A 23168-nucleotide genomic window follows, 5' to 3' on the forward strand; every position below is an offset into this window, starting at 1 on the left:
AGCTGAAATAACAAATGCTGTATATGTTCTTATTGACTGTCATTTAGCAAAGCAGAGAGCCTCTCCGCAAAATTCAGTTCATCTAAGGTATAGCTAGTCTATGCAAACGAAGCCAGGCATCCTGAGTATGCACTGGGTAATAACTCACTTCCCAAATGGGCGGTACCCTTCTTTCATCTGTGTGCAGACCTAGCTTTTTAAGTTGTAAATGTAAGACCTACATGATTGAACTGAATCTCCTGAAACTGGTCTGGCTGCCTGCCATGGGAAACGTCATATTCAGGGGTGTTTTGGGCTGGCTCTGCCTATTAAATTCACTCTGCTATACTAACACTAGTAGAGGCAGCTCCATTCTTTTTTTTTAAATTTTTTATTAGTGATTTAATAATGATTAACAAGATCGTAACATCACAGGACTACCATCCCACACAGTTCCCACTACCAGAGGTCCATGTCCCGTCCCCTCCATTGGAAATTTCCCTATTCTTTATCCCTATGGAAGTATGGACCCAAATTCTTTATGGGCTGCAGAAGGAGGAACTGGCTTCTGTAGTGGCTTTCTCTGCTGGACATGGGCGTTGGCAGGTTGATCTGCACCCCCAGCCTGTTTCTGTCTTTCCCTAGTCTTTATGACCTTGCACCATCAAAGCATTTTGAAGCCAGATAATGACCCTGGGTTCATACTCCCAGAGGGATAAAGAATAGAAAAGCTATCAGGGGAGAGGATGGGATGCGGATACGGAGTTTTGATGGTGGGAGTTGTGTGGAGTTGTACCCCTTACTTATCCTATGGTTTTTGTCAGTATTTCCTTTTTATAAATAATTTTTTTAAAAAAGTGAAACAGTTCCTTTTCAAACAGCTACTGCACTGTATTAATTCCACCTTTATAGGGGTCAGTGCCACCATGATGTTTCAGGTAAGTAGCACTACTGGCTCATGACAGAGAATTACCATCAAAGGAGGGTACCTATCATATCCTAGTAACTTCTTACAGATTCATCACTGCTGGCACAGATATTTACATACTCTCTCGGCTTTGTTCTCCTTGACCATCTCATTGGTCTGTTCCTAGCCCTTTGCTTCTGCCCTTCTCTCTACCTCTGTTCTTCCCCAATAGCTAGCCGGCTTACCTTATCTCACCTCAGTTCTTATCAGTTCTTTGCTCACATGCCATTGTTTCAATGGCATCTTTTTAAGGTAGACTCTGAGCACCCTACTTCAAATATTAAAAACTGATCTTTCTTTGAATTCCCATTTTCTGGCCCCACTTGCCCCTACATCAGTTGTCTTCTAGCAGCACTGTATTTTCTGCTTATTCTCTGTCCCCTCCTAGGAGGTCAGGAAATTGTTCTCTTTGGTTTATCTCAAAACCCTGGAATAATTCAGAATATCAGTTATGAAAACTGGAACATTATTATTATTATTATTATTATTATTATTTTATCAACTACCCATTTATACCAACCAAATAATAGAAGTTTTTGTTGACTGCTAATTTTGCTTAAAATAAACATTTAAAAGCACTCAAGAGGCATTTACTTCCAGTTCAGTCTTGCATACTTTGGGGATGGTATCATTATTTTTGTTATTTTGGAACTTCAGGCATGCAGGACTCTACTACTTGTGGGCTGGCTTTTTGATTCCTTTTATTTCAAATAGAGAGAGGAAGATAGACCATAACACACGGCACTTCATGTGATACTGGAGCTCATCCCAGAGTGCATGTCCTACTAGATGACATGCGACCCCTTTTCTGTGGTTTTATGCATGCCCACAGAGTATTTGGAGACTGTTCAACTGTACTCAGTTAATGGGAAGGAAGTCTGCTTACTAAAAAACATTTTAAGGCATAAGGGTAGAAACAAAGGTGTTCTCTGCATAAGATCTTAACCAGGGAATTAAATAACTCAAGCTATTCCTGAAAAGTTTTTTTTTTCTTCTGATAATCTCCTAGCATCAACACATGTATATATTCCAAATAATACAGTGATTCCTAATTTTCTGAGTGTCACTAGAACTCTTGGGTTGTCCAAAAAGTCATGATTAATTTTTGCATAGAAAAATATGTCATGACATTTCCAACAGCCAACTATATGGATTCTGCTCTCCCCCAAGAACTTGTGAAAAAGTAGGAGAAACCTTTAATACTTAATTGCAAGGATTAATTAAAACTAACACTCTTGTCACTAGCCTAAGCAAAGCAAGGTATTTCTCAAGAAAAAGGAAGAAAAATGAAAGAAAAAGATAATCAGGACTTAGAGAACGCTAATTGTTTCTATTTCTGTTTTAATAATAGCTTTAGAAATATTTATGTCCTGTTCATTATTTCTGGTAAGTACCTTCTGCCTGGTAATAATACCTTAACTGTAATGGTGAATTGGAATGCATAATGCTGATTTGTTAAAATTGAGATGGAAATTATCTTTGCTCCTACTCCCCCTTATACCATGAGGAGCAAGGAGCTGGCCACCCAAATGGAGAGTATGAATCTGATCTTGTCCTGTGATGTCCCTCAGGCACCTAGAATGATCTGTGAATGTTAAAATACAGGACGGCTCATTGACTCAAGCTAATCCTCGGGTGGCCAGTATAACATAGAGAAAATTCCAAATCATGAAACTTTTAAAGTTAAGAATTACTTTCTCATAGCTGCATTACTTGGAAACCACACCTGTTTTTGTTTGTTTGTTTACAACTATTTTCTTTCTTTCTTTCTTTCTTTCTTCCTTTCTTTCTTTCTCCTATGTGAGATTATAATGCTGGTCCATTACTGGACTTTAAAGGACAAACATCAGAGTTACAAATGGAGATTCTAGACCAGCTGGGTTATCAGCTGGACCAAGTGACCTTGAGAAAGTCTGGTTTTCAAGTTAACTTCTCAGTTTTATCTTCTCTACATTGTGGCTATTCTTGTTCAAAACAGAGGCAGGTCAGTTAGCTTCCTGACAGCTGTAGGACCCCAATAATAGTTCTTTACAAAGGTGATTGCTTGGTAAAGATGCTCATAGGTAAGATAAGATTCAAAGTTAAGCATATATTATGTGCCTACAGCATGTTTCTCAATATAGATTTATCAGAAACGTAAAAATGGAAAATAACTGTTAAGCTGCACCATCAGAACTTAAAATTTCAAATCCAAGTAATTGCCAGTACTCTTGGGGTTAAGAGTTTCATCCCAGCCCTAGGACTTATTGTCCAGATGCTTCTAGACCCATTTGAATTAGAGGTTTCTGATCGCAGAGGAAATAAATAGGGCAGTCTTTCCTATCTCTATATTTTGTTATAGTAAAAGTAAATGAGAAGCAATCCGTGCTTTAGAGCTACATTTACTGGTCATATATATTTTTTCTCCCCTCTTGTTCCCCTTGTTGTTTATCGTCTTTGTTATTGTTGTTAATACTGTCATTGTTGTTGGATAGGACAGAGAGAAATCTAGAGAGGAAGGGAAGATGGGGGGGGGAGAGAAAGATAGACACCTGCAGACCTGCTTCACTGCCTGTGAAATGAACCCCCTGCAGGTGGGGAGCCCGGAGCTCGAACAGGAATCCTGATGCTATGTGTACTTAACCCACTGCACCACTGCCTGGCTCTCGGTATTATATATTATTATATATCTTATATCTTATAGAGAAATGGAGAGGGAGGAGGAATGGAAGGATGGAGAGAAAGGGAGGGAAAGAGGGCTCTGCAGTACTGCAACACTGCTCCACCACTCATGAAGCTTCCTCCCTGCAGGTGGGGGCTTGAGCCAGTGTCCTTGTGCATGGTGACATGTGCTCAACTATGTATGTCACTGCCCAACCCCTTACTCTTCCCATTTCTTAAGACTAAGTTGTGCAATTAAAATACCTTTTACTAAGAGAAGAAAATAGAATTCTGAGAAAGAAGACCAATCTGAACTAGCATAGTGACTTAAAAGTAGCTGGAAAGAAATCATTTTAATACCTCTCCTGCCAAATATCCAATAAAGGGGCAAGCTTCCAAATCAACTGTGGATGTTGGCATATCAGAATACTAGCCTAAGCTACTTTAGTCTTTGATATAAGTTTCATTTACACATTTTTCATTAACTTTGCGGACATATGGAAGAATAATAGTACATTTTAAAATCTCTGTCTAGTAATTGGATTAGGAAGTGCTTTATTAAGTGAGAATCTGATGGTGACACACTCTGTGATTCCAGTTGTTTCCAAGGCATGCATTCCATGGCCCCAAATAAAGTTGATTATTATATCCACTTTATCCTGTACCTCTCTGGGAAGAGTTCTATCTTTGGTCAGTTGCCAATAAGCTCCTTTGAATTTGTGATTAAGTGTCCTTTAGTCATCATGGCTTAGATGATGGCCAAGTGACACACAATCTCTACTATACCAAGGGCAGAACAAGTGGGCCTTCAGTATGGAAAAAGAATTGCACAAATCTTTTTTTTTTAATTTTTTTATATTTATTTTATTTTATTTTATTTTTTCCCTTTTGTTGCCCTTGTTGTTTTATTGTTGTAGTTATTGTTGTTGTTGTTGTTGTTGGATAGGACAGAGAGAAATGGAGAGAGGAGGGGAAGACAGAGAGGAGGAGAGAAAGATAGACACCTGCAGACCTGCTTCACCGCCTGTGAAGCGACTCCCCTGCAGGCGGGGACCCGGGGTTCGAACCGGGATCCTTATGCCGGTCCTTGTGCTTTGCGCCACCTGCGCTTAGCCCGCTGCGCTACAGCCCGACTCCCTGCACAAATCTTAAAAGATTTCAGCATCGGAGTTGATTCTGTGCCCATCTTGTGATCTCACCATCTTGCTTTTTCACTGACCTACAGGTGGCCCTACTCATCACTGTGGAGCTTTGTTCCATGTTCAGTTTTTCTGTTAATTTTAGGAAGGTGAATATCCTCCTAATGGTTACAACCAATTTCATGGGTGCTTTTTCATTTCATCCAGTTATTTCTGTAGCACCTTACTTCAAAAGGGGACTCAGATTCCATTGTAATTCAGTGTGATTGGTAGTGATTTTGTAACTGTCCTCTGCACTGGGTCTTTTTCAAAGGTCCTTTTAAGCCACAATTGTCAAAAGCTCTTGCAGTTAACACTTCTGTAATTCATGCAAGAGCTCCCCAAAACTGAGCTTTATAAAACTCATTTAAATTTCTTTTTTAACTACCATAGGTGGCTAGCATGCTTTTTTTTGGGGGGGGGAGGGAAGGTCAGTACAAGTCACATTCTGCCCTAGAAAATTTTTAAAAATAAAAGCCAACGTAGCAATTAGAGGACTTCAGTTTCAATAGAAAAATGTCTCTTTCCAGTGAAACCATTTTTATTTCAATTTGCATTTAATTTCTAGATCTATGGTGTCTCTAAATACATGTGGCTTTTGGCCCTACACAGATTTACTTTTGTAATAGTTCCTCTTGTTTTATCCATTAACTGAATATGAAAAGGTAGTTGATAAAAGATAAATTTTAGATGTCTCATAGTCAGTGTGATAATCAAACATTTCTGTGAAAGAAAAAAAATACTAATCGCCTTTCAGATTTGGAGTTAAAAGTTAGGATTGATTTTATTGTTGTCTGACCTCTACCCGGTCTCTTCAGCTTTATTTCATTATATCCACTGTGGAACTAGTATACAACAACAAAGTCATGGGATTGTTTTTTTCTCCAATTAGAGCTGAGAATCAGAGCTTTTTATACATGTCTTCAAATAAAAACTGAGCTTCTTAACTTAGTTTTTAGGGAAATTTGTCATAAAATTGATCTCAGCAAGAGATGAATTTGGTTGGCTACATATTATGGAAAAAACAAGGGTTTGTTTGTTTGTTTGTTTGTTGGGTTTTTTTGGTGCCTGTTATGGAGAGGGAGGGTATCTCCCTGTACTTTCCACTATTTCTCTACCAGTCTCTTTGTGTGTGTGTGTGAGTGTGTGTGTGTGTGTGTGTGTGTGTGTGTGTGTGTGTGTCCCTGTTCACAGACACAAGTGTGCATGGTGTGGAAGGTAGAATGGTGGGCACCTTCCCTGTACTTAGTAAACATTTGTTTCTCAGAAGAGACTACCAGTGAACAGAAAGAACTGCATGGAAGTTACTGCTTAATCTGATGTTCTTATACAATTAAAGGATTTGCTCTGCTCTCAACTGTAATCTTAGCACTGCTGAATTGTGTACTGACACTGCAGGAAACAGCTCTGCTTGGCAAAGCCCCATTACAATGCTTCTCCATGTGTGCCTGTACATGGACAATTAAGTTTTAACAACAAAATTAGCAGAGCAACTGAATGTCCTGGAAGTTGAGATCACCTCACTTTGTCTTCTCCCCCCTCCCTGAAGGAGCTATCCTGTGGACTGTCCCAAAGAGCCGCCCCTCTGTTTTCTTCCCCTTGTTCCAAGGTACAGACCGACTTCCTTCTCCCAGACTTGTTAGGCTGTGTTCCCCCTAGTGTTAAAATTCTGTTGAGTAAATCTCAAAATGACTGTTAAAAATGCTGCCGTGTAATTCTCAATTCTATCAAAGAATTAATTGCCTTCTAATATTTCCCTCCAGTTGCAAACACCCATGATTTTTAGGGAATTAGCATAAAATATATCATTTCTGCACAGAGAACCAAATTGCTTTTGGTGCTTTGTAGTTTTTCTAAACAACTTGCTATAGTCTCTGCAGTATTTGTGTTTCCTTTCTTTTGTGGATACGGGAGGTGGGGGGTAATTTTTTTAATTATTTAAATAGAAGTAGTCCACTAAAATATAAATGCAAGGTTAAGTTGAGCTGATTTCTGAAGCCTGATAAACACATTTTCACTGGAAATATACTTAGTGGAACTGTATGAAAATTAGTTCACAGGGTGGTGAAAGACTTAAGTGAAACTTAAGTGAGAGTGGTATGCAGGCACCTATCATAGGGAGATAAGAAATCAGATCCATGCACCGACAACTGCCCTGTAAACCATTATTTCCCTAATAAAATGACTTGAAATAGAAAAATAAAATAAAATAAACAGGAAGAAAATCAATGGAATTCTTTATGCTGTCCCACTTTGAAAGACAACTCAGGGTACCTAGTATAATCAATTTAAAGAAATATCTGTCTTAAAAATAAATTAGCCCTCAAATATAGAATGAAAAGAAGCGTTTCATGCATAGCAACTTGTTTGGAGGTCCAGTCTGTAAATTTCATGGGGGAGACTACTTTCAGGCAGTTAATAGCTGGAGCCTATGTGAATTCTCCACGATGGCTTAAAGTTATGCTGACTTACAAAAGACACTTACCTCAGTTTTAGTGTGTGACCTTTGGACATGTGTACCTTTAAACTCATCAGTCTTAGTTCACAGTGTCACTGCTAACTTGGCTTGCAAGAACAGGCCAGTTTCTTGAGCCTCCCTACCCCAGTGTATTTGGGAATTTGTTTATGTCAAGATTTACCTGGGAGGAGGGAAAACACTGGAATAAGACTTCTGGATGCTCTGAGATGCTGTTTCTCAAAACATCAAATTATTGCTGACTGTAGACCTAGAGATCTTGACTCAGCTACTGCCACTTCTGTTGAGAAGGAATTCTTGTTCATCTTGAAGATAAGGCAGCATCTAGAGGTCAGTGTCAGAGTTTCTCAACCAGTACCAGTTAGCCTTTTTTTTCACAATGCCATAATAAAATTATGTCTTTCTCTCCTCAGATAGAAACAGCCCCTAACTGACAGACCAGTGTATTTCTGGAGCTAAAATGGGGTTTAGAAGTATACACAAAGCGTTTTAAAAAATCAGCCTTGTTCTACCTTTATTACATTAAAAAATATATTAGATTTGGCAACAGCATGGAAAGTTTCAGCTTCTGTTTAAGACTTTATTTGGGGACATTTTAGGCAAGTAATAAGTCAGATAACCTGAAAACAATAGGGCTTCTTGAAAGGAGGAAATAGTAAAGATCTCTGCTATAAGACCAGTACTGTTCACAGATGCAGTTACTGTGTAAAAAGGGCTTATTAAAAAAAATAAAAGGGCATTTTTACACCGGGAGAAATATAAAACTGACTTCCTTTTTGAAGTTTTCCCAGGAAGCTACTTTATAAAGACAAATTTAAATCTTTTCGTCTTCTGTCCTTGAAGGTGGTAAATGTGACTGCAGCTTTATCCGTTTTTATTGTAAATGAAACAGAGTTCAGACCGTCCGACTGTGCGTCATCTCTTGGATGGCTGCCACTGACTAATGCAGACGTCCCACTGGGAGACCAGGGAAGAACTATACTTTGATTCACCAGATTGTGTTAAATAGTCCAGCTGTTGCGATTTGAAAGATAGTTACCTCTGAAGTGAAATAGAAATGAACTTGGCATTTATGCCTTGAACCATTTTTATACTGTTTGACAATCAGCTTTTCAGAGGTAGCATTTTATAAAATAACTCTCACCGCTTAAAAGTTTCATTCACTGTAATGTTCAAAATGTCCCACCTTTATATTATCAGTAAAATTAAGCTTGAGTGATCTGCAGAATTTGCATGAAATAAGCATTTCCCCCCTTCATTTCATGAGCTTTGACTGTATTCTATTGAGCTCAGAACCATGTCTATTAGGGCTCTTTGGGGGCATTAGTTAATTTGAATTGCAGCCGAACTGTTAGCTAGAATGTTGTTGAATATAATTTGGGATGTGGAAAGTTGATTTTTGAAAGGAATTTCATTGAATGCAAACAATGATGTGCTTTTTTTAAAAAAAAAATTAGAATGCTGTACTTTCATCTGGTAGAACACAGTCTGAGAAATTGCAGAGTCCCTCTATAAAGTCAGCCTTGACAATACCATGTGCAATTGTTCTGATTCTTCTGGTACCGGCATGGTTTGGAGTCAAGTCTATCCTTTTTAACAGCATGTGGTCCCACCTGCCCAGGCCTCACTTTTCTGACTTCCTTGTAGTTGAGGAAAAGTAAGGGCTGCCTTTTTAAAAGTACAACTTAGGCATCAGGCTTCAAAAAGTACACAGATTGATACGTCTCTTTCCTTTTATTTTGCATTTTTGTCTTGGTTTTGGCCTTAAAGTAACCTTTGTGCAAATGATCAGCCATGACCTGTAAAAATATTAGTATATTGTTGTACCCCTCCTACCTTATGGTTTTGTTCATTAATCCTTTCTTAAATAAAAAATTAAAAAAATATATTAGTATATTGTGGGAAGAAGAAATAAATATTGGACAGGAAGCAAAAATGGCTATATTTACCCTTTGTCTGTTATTGTCAAGTTGTGTTCCCTGAAAAATTCATTTAGCTTACTCTTCTCTGGCATCTTCATCTGAGAAATGGGAAGCTTACACTAGTCCATTTCAGGGACCCCTTTCAGCCTGACATCCCATAATTTTAACCTTACTTTGTATCGGCTGTAATTTTTTGTTCACTTAGAGGTTTTATAGTATATCCAAAATGAGCTGCCATTTCTTATTATGATTGTTACACTTGAAAGTATTGTAGTAATTACACTTAGATGCAGAATTAAAGTGGAGAAAAAAATGAACCAAGTATTAATATGCTATAGGTCTTACTGGATCATTGCAGTTGAGTACCTTGGAGGAGAAGCTTCAGATTTGCCCTTTTAGAAGCAGACACACTGTGTGCCTGGAGTAAGAGTCTGGATTCTTTTTTTTTAACTAAATAATCAATTTTATTTTGTTTTTATTTTTGATTTATAAAAAGGAAACACTGACAAAAACCATAGGATAAGAGGGGTACAACTCCACATAATTCCCACCACCAGAACTCCGTATCTCATCCCCTCCCCTGATAACTTTCCTATTCTTTATCCGTCTGGGAGTATGGACCCAGGGTTATTATGGGGTGCAGAAGGTGGAAGGTCTGACTTCTGTCACTGCTTCCCCACTGAACATGGGCAGTGACAGGTCGATCCATACTCCCAGCCTGTTTCTCTCTTTCCCTAGTGAGGCAGGGTTCTGGGGAAGCGGGGCCCCAAGACACATTGGTGGGGTCATCTGCCCAGGGAAGTCCAGTTGGCATCATGTTAGCACCTGGAACCTGGTGGCTGAAAAAAAGAGTTAACGTATAGAGCCAAATAAATTGTTGACTAATCATGAACCTAAAGGCTAGAATAGTTCAGATGAAGGGTTGGGAGTTCTTAACACTGTCAGTGATGAGGCTTTCTGACTTTTCTCATAGGATGGGAATGGAGATAGAATGAGGGCTAAGGGGGAGTCCTCTTGTTCCAGAAGGAATCTTGGACAATTTCGATGGAGAAAAAATAATGGACCTATATATGTCAAGTCAGGAGGAGTTATAGGTCTAGGTCGGGGTGTGGGGGGGATACCTTGAAGGGAACAGACTTTAGTTCTGCAGTTCTAGAAGATGTAACTGGAAACAGAGAATCAGAATGAAAGATGCTGCCAGAATTGACCTATGGAATCATAGTCATGTTCCTAGCGTCTCCTTGGTAAAATGCCTGGAGCTATGGAGGAAGCAGGGCAGAGGCAGAACTTCCTGCTTCTTCTGTTCTCCTACAGATAAACTTTATGGTCATAGGCCAGGCTCTTCACCTCTTGGAACCTCTCTTTCCTCTTCTGTAAAAGGACAGACTGCACTGGGTGACTACCCTGGTAGTAGTCATTGACCTTGAGAAACCAGTTACTCTGACTCTCAGCACATGTATTTAGAGAAATTCGCCTGCCCTGCTAAGTCCAGTGACAATCAACCAGAGCGTTCTTAAGACTGTAGCCTCAATAATAGATAACTCTGCAATTGAGAAGCTGACTTCAGGGAAGAAAAACAGTCCTAGTGGCTGAGACAACTGCAGGACAAGTTCAGCCTGAGAATCCAAGCTTTCTTGAGTTTTTCAGTCCAATCAGCATTCATTTCTTGCTTTTGTGGATTGTGGCCCCCTGGGAGCACTTCCTGGATGTTTTCAACCTCCAGCTGATGAAGAAAATTCTTTGTGGGATGTGTTCAATACATCCTTCACCTGCAGACACTCATGGGCTCATGAGTGGCTCCGTGGTAGCTCTACAGAAGTGCCAAAGGTCAGTATGAGTTGATGGAGGCGGCTCGATCCTGAATGAGAGGAACACTTCCTTTGCATGCTTAGAGCAAACTGGCTGGCTTGCGTAACAGTAGGCCCGAACACAAGATGGTGGAACCAGAGGTCACCTGCAGGCTTTGTTGTGGCTTTGGTTGGATTAACTTGGCTAGGCTGGCTGCTTCATTCCCTAGAACTCGTTTGCAGGTTAGAGCTGAAATTTGCATGAGATTTTGAAGGCCGAACAGAAATGCGGTAAACTGTTTTTTGTTTCTTAAGGCTTCAGGCAGGCATTGTCACTATTCATGCATGTTGTCACTGGTTGGCTTATGGCAACAGCTTCTCCACATGCATGTGCAGCTCCAGTGAATCAGGATGAGAGATGTCAAGATATAGATAGAGCTCTGATCTGTCTCCAGTCTCTGTCCCTTGTCATGTATCTCCCTTTTCGACTGTCCATACTATTGACCTCAGGCCCAGCATCACATGCAGAGGCAGCAGACTTAAATAGATGACCAGACTATACCCTCCACTGCCTGAGCCCTAACTCCCCGAATCAACCTTTTACGCTGTGCTCAGAGTGGTTCAGCTGTCTGACTGAACCTATTGCTACAGTATGGGTCAGAGAAAAGTCAAACCTGAAACCTCTGGGGAACTGTATCCTGTGCTGATTCTCAGAGCATTGCAACAACAGACAACTTGAGGCATGGTTCCCTGACCAAAGTGGATGGTGGTAGCAATTGTGTTTTCTAATGCCAAGTGAGAAATAAAGGCCAAAATCAAGGCGGGGTGGGGGGAATCTCTCTTCAGTACTGTATAGCTTTACATTCCTGTTCCTGGCCATTTCTGCTTTTCTCACCCCAAAGATAACAATTAGGTGATGGTACCTATGATAATCACATGACACTGTTAGCTAGTGGAGTGGTTTTCAAGGAAATGGTCAAACCCTATCTCTTGTATTGAGTAGAAAGCGATTAGAAAGGGGGGGCTCTGGGGTGTGAGGTTTTTGCACCTGTGACTGGATCACGTGGGTCACTTTCTTTCTGTAGTTGGCCCTGTGTTTTCTCATTTCTGTTGTAAAAGAAGGACCTTCAGGAGGCTGACTCACAGCTTCGAGTCTGTCCACTCCTTCACAGTTCATCAGTTTTTGCTTCAATACTTATTCCACAAATGAATCTGTGCCAAATGCTGCAGTCACAGCTGTGAACAGAGTTCCACCGTCCCCGTCTCATGGATGCTTACATTTCATCTGAAGGCACATAGCCATTAAGCACCTAACTGCACAGTGTTTAACTGTAACTGTGGGGAGTTGAAGCAGGAGGTCGTAAGAGGTCTCAACCAGCAGAGGGACCAGTCCTAGGAGTCCGAGAAGAGGAGACATAACATCCTGGGAGAGGGCTGGGGGGAGTAATGGGCTAGCCTTGGCTGGAAGTTCACCAGCAGATGTCCTGACATACAGAGCTGTGCTAACAGTGTGCTAGGAGGAGTTAGCATCCAAGATTTTGCTAAGGTAATCCTGGTGAGCCTCTGCACAGCCCACTACATGTCCATCGGTCCTCAGGCAGTCAGCAGCCTAGAACCTTCCAGTGGTGACATTTGAGCAGACAAGTTTCTTCCCCAGATAAAGATGTATCAGGATGCTTCTGTTTCTACAAGGAACTCAGAACCCCTTGAACTTGAGATACAGTCACATTTTGGAGAAAAGGAAAGGAGGAAAAAAAAAAACAAAATAACTTCTCAGTGTCAAGAAAAGCCTGTATCGGGAAAGCAATAAGAAATGTCTCAAGAAACACAAGTCTCCTGTATAGAAAAAGCTTCTGGTAGCAGCCCTCAAGCTGATTCTCTGGACTGTCCCATTTGCCCTTCTTCCTGCCCTAAGCCCTCCCCAGGCCTAACCAGATTTCTTCTAGTCAGTCATAGAGGCAGCTGGCATGGGGTGACTCACTTCCCTCCTCTCTACAGAGCTTAGGGAGGGAGCCAACTGGCTTCTTTCAGTACAGTGAGGGTGGGACAGAGGTCTGGGTGGCAGGCAGTGGGGAGGTGAGCTCAGCAAATCCATGAGCTTTGCACTTCCTGAAAAGAGCTTGTAATTAAGCAGGTAGGTGCATTTGGCTTTTTTACACTTCAGTAGTTAATTGCTTCGACTTTTTCCACCTTCTTTCTTCTGGGCCTTGCGCTACTAATATGTAATCTAATATCTTATTTTTTAATGGCTAGCACCTCAAAGACTACTTTGTGCATGTTAATTAAACTTAGAGCATTTGGGGTGCTTTGTTTGTCTGAATCCAGATATATAAAAGATGGCTATTTTTTTCTCTGCTTTTTTAAAATTTTTCATCTGTGTGTGTGTGTGTGTTTAACTGTTCATCCCCTAGGCCTCCCAGTAACACTGGATGCAGGGAAGAATCCACTAGCAACGGGAAACCTGCTGAACCAGTTGTAGTTTTAGATCCGGTTTCTGCACACGAACCGCAAACCAAAGACCAGGTGGCTGAAAAAGATCCAGCTCAGCGCAAGGAGGATGAAGGCAAAATCAACCCAGATTACAAAGAAGCAAGCACTGAAAAAACCAGAGACACAGACAGTTCCAACTGCTGATCCGGCAGCCAGAAGACTGATACGTTCAAAATTCCTTTTCAATAAGTACATGGTTGGGTCTGTGTTGGCAAGGGCTGTAGACATTCTGTTCTTGTCTCTGAATTCAGAATGCAGGTAGTTTTCTGCTGTCACTTTCCTAAGTCATTCCCCTATAAACATAATTAGCTGTTTATCAAAGCACATGATCTTAGTTGTTCTTGTTTTTTATCTTTATAAGAATAAGATTCTTTTTCATAGTGGCTGTACTAAGTGTGACTTCCTTTAGAAGGTTACGGGACATTCAGATGAAGATCCCTTTTTCAGTAATACACATGCCATTCGTCAAATACAAATTGCTCAGAGTCTGCAGCACTTGGAGGTAATAGGGTGAACTGAACTGACCACCTTAAGGTAATTCAACAAGCTCCCGAAGAAGTTTCTGTTTGGGGTCTGACCCTCTTTTAGTAAAGACTGCAATTGCACAGGAATTGTTAGGCACTGAAGCAAACACATTACTTTCTTGCATATAGTGAGATGGGATGAGATTTAAAAAAAAAACAGCAGTAGCTCTGGAGTTGGGCCAGGAACGTAGTTAGAACAGCATTAGAACATGTACCTAAGATGTGTGGGACCCCAGTTCTATCCCTGGCAGCACATAAACAGATTAACAACTTCAGGAGTGGTCATCAAATCTGTAGCCTCATGGTCAATGTTAACGACACTGTTAATTACATTCATTATCAGCTCTGGGATGGAAAATGTGTATAATTATGTCCAAAACCTCCCAGGGAGTTCGGTGGGAGTGCTCTGAATGTAGAATTGAGATGGAAGTTTCAATTCAGGTTGCCCAGACCTTGAATTTAGAAGAATTATCTTGGTAAAAACCAGTTGCTCTGGACTATGAGTTAATTATGTTTTCTCACCATTAATAATGTCGCACAGGCACCATATTTTGTCACAGTTCTTATGTACAGTGAAGACAGGTGACAAGCACACAATTTTCTTGCTTCACTGCCGTTCAAGATTTACACAGGTTTGTTGTGATTATTTTTTTTTCTCTTTGAAGAAATTAAGTGGTAGTCTCTTAAAATACAATGTTTCAGGCTACCACTGTGAATAAATAGAAACGTAATCAGGGATTTTTTTTTAAAAAAAGAACTTATGCAGCTTTTCAAAGTTGATTGTTTCAAAATTGGTGTTTATTGAAAATAAGTGGTAATGTACTTGAATTCACTTTTTTTATGACAATGACTCGGTAATGGTAATTTTACTATTAAAGAAAGTGAAAGGTTTAGTTTTGTTAGCATGACTCAGCATGTAGCTGTCAGGTGGTTCTCACCTAAGAGCAAGAGAAAATGATAGTCATAATTGCAGTTGTATTGTGTTTTATTTTGCACGTGTGCTAAGCATAGGCTTGAAGAAGTGGGTAGGCAGGTAAATGTACTTCCTAAATTTGGAGATAATTATCTTTCCGTAGGTTCATTATGCTTGACTGTTTTCATGTTCTTCCGGTGATAATTTTATGGTAAACTTACCCATTTACTCATGGGGAATTACAATGTAAATGTTTTCCAACTGTAATTTTCCCTAATTGAGTAATACTACTGTGTCATATACTAACTATAAACTGCATTAATTCGCTTACCTCAGTTGTTATGCTGTGATTTGAACTCCTCTCCCCACACTTATTAAAAAGCATCAACAGCTCCCCACTAAGGGTCAGTTGTGGTTCTTGAGATTTTTGGTTTAGTTCCTGAGTCTTTAATGAAACTCTAGAAGAAATGGTAACGTTAGTAATTTTTAATAATGCACAGTGTCTCCATTTTGCAAAATGCTATGCTGTTTTCTCCATACTTGCCAGCGCGTGACCATGTTTATATTACACATATTTTAGAACACAGAGATTCTATCCACTTGACGTGCCATAATTTCATCACACACATCAACAAAAGAATAGTTACAAGAGCACCCTCGTTTCCAGGGTGTGAAGTTAACTGGTGAGCTGTGTTAGCTGACTACGTAGCAGTTAGTAACTGGAGTTTGCAGTGTTCCTGCCTTTCCTAAGCTGCATGCCACCCTTTTCTGTCATCACAAAATATTTAAAATTCAGGGGATATAAATGATTATTCACTTGTTTCCTATTAGTAATTTTACCTTTTCCATCTCAATTTTGAGAATAATTTGCCCCTGTCAGGGTACCATTATTTAGGCTGGGAAAACAGGAAGACTGGTCCTTATGTCTTCAGGGTTTGTTCTTAGTTGTTTCCATGCACAAATTTATAGACTAAGCCAATTTATGGGATTCTTTAAAAAAGTTTCACAGGACTGCCATCTTAGTATGTTTTTTGTTTTTATTTTTTTAATTTTAATGTCATTTTTTGGATAGAGAGAGCCAGAAATTGAGAGGAAGGAAGAGATAGAGAGGGAAAGAGACAGAGAGACACCTGTAGTGCTGCTTCACCACTTGTGAAGCTTTCCCCCTGCAGGCGGGGACTAGGGGCTTGAACCTGGGTCCTTGTGCACTGTAACGTGTACATTCAACCAGGTGTGCTACCACCCAGCCCCCAATCTTAGTATGTTTGTTTTCACTAAAAGATTTGAAATGTGAATTACATCATACCCAATACAGAGTTTTGTTGTTAAGGGACTAGGCAGTGGCACACCTGGTTGAATGCATAATACAATGTATAAGAACTCGGGTTCAAGTCTCTGGCCCCTACTTGCAGGGGGAAGTGTCACAAGCAGTGAGGCAGGTCTGCAGGTGTCTGTCTTTCTCTCCCCCCCTCTGTCTTCCCCTCCTCTTTCGACTTTGTCTGTCCTATCCAACAACAATGGCAGCAACAATAATAACAATAATGATAAACAAGGGCAACAAAAAGGGAAAAAATAGTCTCCAGGAGCAGTGGATTCATAGTGCAGGCACTGAGCCACAGCAACAACCCTGGAGGGAAATTTTTAAAAAAAAAAAAATTAAAAAAAAGAAAACCGAAGCATATAAACTTGAAATATATATATATATATATTCCTGTCCCATATCTATGACCTTAGAAAAACTACAATTGGAGGGGATGGAGACACAGAACTTTGGTGTGGAATTATACTCCTATTATCCTTTTCTGTGATTTAATATTGATTGATGAAATTATAAGATAATGGTATAATTCCACACTGTTCCCACCATTAGAGTTCTGTGTCCCCATCCGCTCCATTGGAAACTGCAGTAGTTCTCCCAAGGTCACATATATGGGTTGAATGAATATATTCCTTTTTTTTTTTTTCCTATGGTCCTGCTATCACTTCCATTCTAAGTTACACCTATACCTATTACTACTTTGGAGTGTCTTTCCTTTTTTCCTCTTCTTAGGTAAGAAAAACAGTGAGTGACTTCCTCAAGTGTTTCCCAGATTCACTTCCCTAATTTTAGTGATGGTATAAAAACAAGGTTCTTGATGACAAACACTTTGGATCCTGGTGGAACTGGGTTTCAGAGTCCTCTGGTCTTCTTCCCCTATCATCTCCCCTCTGGGAGTATGGACTAAAATTCTTTTTGGGGTGCAGAGGTGGGAGTTCTGGCTTCTGTAATTGCTTCTCTGCTGGACATGGACATTGGCAGGTCAATCCATACCCCCAGCCTGTTTCTTTTTTTTTTTTTTTTTAATTTTTAAAATTTTTTTCCTGATTTTTTAAAATATTTATTTTATTTATTTATTCCCTTTTGTTGCCCTTGTTGTTTTATTGTTGTAGTTATTATTGTTGTAGTTATTATTGTTGTTGTCGTTGTTGGATAGGACAGAGAGAAATGGAGAGAGGAGGGGAAGACAGAGAGGAGGAGAGAAAGATAGACACCTGCAGACCTGCTTCACCGCTTGTGAAGCGACTCCCCTGCAGGTGGGGAGCCGGAGTTCAAACCGGGATCCTTATGCCGGTCCTTGTGCTTTGCGCCACCTGCGCTTAACCCGCTGCGCTACAGCCCGACTCCCTGATTTTTTTAATTGGGGAATTAATGTTTTACATTCAACAGTAAGTACAGTAGTTTGTACATGTATAACATTCCCATTCCCCATATAACAATACAACCCCCACTAGGTCCTCTGAATCCTTCTTGGACCTGTATTCTCCCCACCCACCCACCCCAGAGTCTTTTACTTTAGTGCGATACGCCAATTCCATTTCAGGTTCTACTTGTGTTTTCCTTCTGATCTTGTTTTTCAACTTCTGCCTGAGAGTGAGAGACTCCCATATTCATCCTCCTGTTTCTGACTTATTTCACTTAACATGATTTTTTCAAGGTCCATCCAAGATCGGCTGAAAACGGTGAAGTCACCATTTTTTTACAGCTGAGTAGTATTCCATTGTGTATATATACCACAACTTGCTCAGCCACTCATCTGTTGTTGGACACCTGGGTTGCTTCCAGGTTTTGGCTATTACAAATTGTGCTGCCAAGAACATATGTGTACACAGATCTTTTTGGATGGATGTGTTGGGTTCCTTAGGATATATCCCCAGGAGAGGAATTGCAGGGTCATAGGGTAGGTCCATTTCCAGCCTGTTTCTACATTCCCTAGCCCCCCATTATATTACAGAATTGTAAATCTCCATTAAGTCACTAATAAAAAATACACATTGAAAAAAAGTGTCCTCCATGTTATTGGTGAACCTTTACATCAAATATGTAAGAAAGCTCACTTAAGCCAACTCCCACAGCTCTGTACATAGCAATTTATATAATTTTGGGGGTAAATCAAATGAAAAAATTTTTAACAGAGACCCTAAATCATAAAGGCAGTTGGAAATTACTGTGCCGATGGGTGTGTGTTTATTTTATTTCTTTATTGGGGAATTAATGTTTCATATTCAACAGTAAATATAATAGTTTGTACATGCATAACATTCCCCAGTTTCCCATATAACAATACAACCCCCACTAGGTCCTCTGTCATCCTTCCCAGACCTGTTTTCTCCCCACCCACCCACCCCGACCCCAGAGTCTTTTGCTACTATATGCCTATTCCATTTCAGGTTCTACTTGTGTTATTTTTTTTTTTTTCTGATCTTGTTTTTCAACTTCTGCCTGAGAGTGAGATCATCCCATATTCATCCTTCTGTTTCTGACTTATTTCACTTAACATGAATTTTTCAAGGTCCATCCAAGATTGGCTAAAAACGGTGAAGTTGTGGTATATATACACAATGGAATACTAATCAGCTGTAAAAAAAAAAAAAAAAAAAAAAAGGTGACTTCACCGGGTGTGTGTTTTAACAAGTTTATTTCTGTGCAACTCTGCCACAACTCCAAGTACAATTTATAAAACACACAATCCAGTCGACTTTTATGCTGCATCATTTTTAATCACCTGTCAAGTGCTGTCATATGAATTTATGGGCATGTAGTTACTTTGGCATTTATTCTTTCATTGACTTGTTTATTTTTACCCACACTTGTTCCTAAATGGGCTGAAGGAGACCCACAAGGATATAAACATAGAAGAAAAACTAAATTAAAAAAAGATTTTATTTGATAGGACAGAGAAATTAAGAGGTGAAAGAGAGAGAGGAGGAGAGGGAGGGTGAGAGAGATAAAGAAAGAGGGAGAGAGGGGGAGAGAACCTGCAGACCTGCTTCACCACTCAAACCCAGGTCTATGGGTCTATGCACATAGTAACGTATGCTGTCAACTGAGTGCACCACTGCCCACCCCCCGAAAAACTAAAATCTTGAAAGAGGAGGGGAGTCAGAGGAAAGGAAATTAAAGATAGGATAATAAGAGGAAATTGTGTGATTATTTAAAACACAGTGGCTCTCCACTTACACGTGAGATTGGTGAGGAAGATGTACTGCTACTTTGTAGCCCCGGTGCTCGTGAGTAAGATAACCACAGGAGAGCACACCTGTTCTGGCTCAGAGACCTGCAGGTGGTAGGAGAAATATTCTGGTTTGCAAACTGTGATTGGTTTGAACCCAGGGTGGAGATAGCAACCAACGGATTGGACTTTTTCTAGGTCACAGCATGCCAAAATACTACTGGTTTCCAAACAATTCCCATGGCAGTCTGATAGCTGTCAATAGTTCACAGGTAGAATTCCCCAGGCAGGGAGTCGGGCGGTAGTGCAGCAGGTTAAGCGCAGTAGTGCATAGCGCAAGGAGCTGGGTAAGGATCCCAGTTCGAGCCCCCAACTTCCCACCTGCAGGGGAGTCGCTTCACAAGCAGTGAAGCAGGTCTGCAGGTGTCTGTCTTTCTCTCCTCCTCTCTGTCTTCCTCTCCTCTCTCCATTTCTCTCTGTCCTATGCAACAATGACATCAATACCAACAATTAACTACAACAATAAAAAAAGGGCAACAAAAGGGAATATTTTAAAAAAAATAATAAAAATAAAAAAATAAAAGAATTCCCCAGGCAACAAACACACTATGTATTTCAATGAACTGAAATTTAAGAGTACACAAGTTAGGAACATGCTTAACACAAAGCCATAATGAAGATATATTCCTTATCCCCACCCCCACCCCCAGTAATCCCAGCGGAGTGGCAATAAACTGAGGTGTGCAGCCCTCCCCAGGAGGCACTCATGCTTTCGCTGCTTGCTCCACCGATTCTGTAGGGAAGCTGGGCCCCAACGGCTCAGAAAGCTCATCCGCCAGAGGGTCTGCAGCCTCCAGTGTCTCAGCATTGTCTTGTTCAGCCTCTTCATTCAAGTAAAAGAATGTATGGACTTCTCTGAACCCTGTTTAATTAAAGCAAGAATAAAATTGACTACCTAATCCAATGTGGATGCTTATTTTCTGACTGAAATGAGATCATCTTTAGAACTGTCCCGAGGTATCACATCCCCCATCAGAAAGGATTCCAGAGAGGGGCCGGGCAGTACCCCACCTCAGTGAGCACACACATTATCATTCACAAGGACCTGGGTTCAAGTCTCTCCCCACCTGCTGGGGGACACTTCATGAGCAGTGAAGCAAGTCTGTAGATGTCAGTCTTAACTTTGCTCCCTATTTTCCTCTCCTCACTCAATTTCTCTCTGTCCTACCAAAGAATAGAAAGAGAGAAAAAATGGCTGCCAGGAACAGTGGATTCATACTGTTGGCAGAAAGCTCCAGTGATAACCCTGGTGGCAATAAAAATAAATAAGTAAATAAATAAATAAAATTTAAATAAAAAATTTTAAAAATTATTTCAAAACCACTTAAGAGTGCTTCTACCTGTCTTTGACTAAGGTACACTTGTTTTATTTAGTTTGCCTTATACCCTTCTGTGACATTCTGAACAACTGAAGTGCAATGGGCTTAGAGCAGATGCTTAGCAGGAAGGGGAAAAGGAAGATGAACGAGATGAGAGGCCCGTGGTCTCCATAAACATAAACCATCACCAACTAAATATGCCAAGGTCAAACTTTTACAGTGAGGCCCATGGATGGTACAGTGATTTTTTTTTAATTGTCTTTATTTATTGGATAGAAGTAGCCAGAAATCAAGAGGGAGGGAGGAGGGAGAGAGAGAGACAGAGACACCTGCAGCACTGCTTCACCACTCACAAAGCTTTCCCCATGCAGGTGGGGACTGGAGGCTCCAACCCAGGTCCTTATGCGTTATAACGTGCTCTCAACCTGCCCACCTGCCCACAGTGATGGCATTTCAATGGCAGAGCTTTTGCCAAGATTTCCTACTCAAAATTGGGAGTGAAGAGATTTTCTCTTCGAGTTTGGGGGCTCCCATAATGTTTATTGCTGCTCACTATTAATTTCAGAGGAATTTTTATTCATCCACTAATCTGTTTGGAAACATTTGGGGGTTTGATCTGTCATAGGGGAAGGGCTGGATCTTAGTCATCAGAGTCCTGTTGGATGGTTTGAAGCAGCTCTTCCCCTTGTGGGGAGGTCTGGCTGGAAATCTAACAGGCCATTTAAGGAAACCAAAGCTTACACAAGTCAGGGGGCCATAAAGTAATCAGGCAATACTAAATATATTAAACAATAGGATCTGGCTTTTGATTGCCCTTATGTGACTTCAATAGTCTCTCAATTACATTTGTATTTTCTATGAGCTTGAGGGGGAGTTTCAAGGTCATTACATATGTTCAGCATGACAGGTTTGTAATCATGATTTCTATTGTGTCTTATTTTTTCCTTTTCAAATGCATATGTTGAATCACAAAGTAAGATTGCTTCCTGGCTTTCAGACCCAATAATTAGCATGCCCCCAATACATTCTATAGTTAATCTGTCTCTTTTTCTAACATTCACTCATAGATCCAAGGAAATGTGGCATTGACAGCATTAAAAAAAAAAAAAAAACTTTCCCAGTATGTTAATTCATTAATTCTATCCTAAAATAGACACAAAATAGCTTTTGGATTGCAGTAGTGATACCTATGAGTCTCTTGATGTGCCTCTGCAGGCTGGGTAAGAGTTGCCAGTCACAGAAAAAGGAGAAATGGAGGCACCAAAATAGTAAAATAGTTCACGTGGATAATGTGCTGCTTTGCCATGTCTGTGAGCCCGGTTGGAGCCCAGCCCCTACAGCACCAAAGGAAGCTTCAGTGTTGTGTCTCTTTCTTCCACTCTATCTTTTGGGACAGGGGTGGGAGAAGAGGGAGAGAGAAGAATTACAAAGCATGGTGTGAATGGGAGGTGGTACAATGGATAAGGTGTTGACTCTTAAACCTGTGGGTTCTGAGTTCGATCCCCAGCACTGTATGTACCAGAGTGTTCTTCTAATTATCCCTCTTTGAATAAGTCAGTAACTTTATTTTATTTTTTAAGAAAGTAAAGGTACATGCTGTGGATGTGTCTCTCAAGTCAGCTTGTCTACAAGGTGCTTCAGCCAGTGCAGATTTACAAAGGTTTGATGTCCTCGTTCATTTCTCTTAAAGCCACAGCCTTCCTAAAGCATAATAGTTACATCCACACACTGCCCACATGTTTTAAGTAAAACAAACAAACAAAAACACAAAAACATGTTTCCAAGAACCATCAGGAAGGCATCTGCCTTTAACTTTCATGGGCAGAAAAAACTTAAGTAGAATTTGGACCATTAACAAAAGGTAGGCTGGGAGATTCCAATCACTTAATTCCATTGAAAAGCATCACGCAGCCTATTCACAAGAAGAAGGGCGAGAGTTTCCACATTCAGGTAAATAGATAATCCATTAAGACAACAATAGACATTGTGGCAAATGCCATCTGAGTTTTGTCAGCACATTTTTATAGGCTTTGGATTCCCCTGCCCTCCCGCGGAGGGCCTTCTATGGCCTCTCTTCCCATCTTTGTTCTCATAGTCATGGCTAAGTAAAAACAAAGTAAAAAAAAAAGCAGTTCATACCCAGTGTTCCATTCTGGACAAGTTCTTCCTCTATAGTAAAAAGACGGTTGTACTTAGTCACCCGTTCTCCACGAGAAAGACCTCCCAGCTTGATAAACTGGACACCGAGACCAGTGGCCTTAATGGGGAGGGAAAGAAAAAAACACCTCTTTTAAAGTGTGTGTGTGTGTGTGTGTGTGTGTGTGTGTGTGTGTGTGTATTTGGCTAGACTACAAATTCTTTAGGGAGAAAGGATGCTGTCACAGTGCTGGAGGGTGGCAGTTTGCTATTAACTGGGCTTTCTA

At 40.4% G+C, this 23168-nt stretch overlaps 2 protein-coding genes across 6 annotated transcripts in view; one reads left to right on the top strand and one right to left on the bottom strand.

The window, feature by feature from the left end:
* SHTN1 (shootin 1) overlaps positions 1-15345 on the top strand; it is a 134339-nt gene extending 118994 nt beyond the window's left edge. For 2 of the 3 annotated variants that reach the window (XM_007518457.3, XM_060171215.1), the window contains one exon: positions 13361-15345. In XM_007518457.3, coding sequence (XP_007518519.1) covers positions 13361-13583 — 223 coding nt within the window. In that variant the 3' untranslated portion in view covers positions 13584-15345. The remainder of the gene's footprint in view (positions 1-13360) is intronic. The other variant, XM_016186151.2, reaches the window with a different exon arrangement.
* Positions 15346-18817: 3472 nt separating this feature from the next.
* Positions 18818-23168, bottom strand: part of ENO4 (enolase 4) — a 32202-nt gene continuing 27851 nt past the window's right edge. The window contains exons 13-14 of one of the 3 annotated variants that reach the window (XM_007518477.3): positions 22885-23002; positions 18818-20288 (exon numbers count right to left, since the gene is read on the bottom strand). In XM_007518477.3, the coding sequence (XP_007518539.2) occupies positions 20131-20288; positions 22885-23002 (276 nt within the window). In that variant the 3' untranslated portion in view covers positions 18818-20130. The remainder of the gene's footprint in view (positions 20289-22884; positions 23003-23168) is intronic. The other 2 variants (XR_009544637.1, XM_060171218.1) reach the window with 2 other exon arrangements.

This window comes from Erinaceus europaeus, chromosome 14, assembly GCF_950295315.1.
Source record: "Erinaceus europaeus chromosome 14, mEriEur2.1, whole genome shotgun sequence".
NCBI classification, from domain to species: domain Eukaryota; kingdom Metazoa; phylum Chordata; class Mammalia; order Eulipotyphla; family Erinaceidae; genus Erinaceus; species Erinaceus europaeus.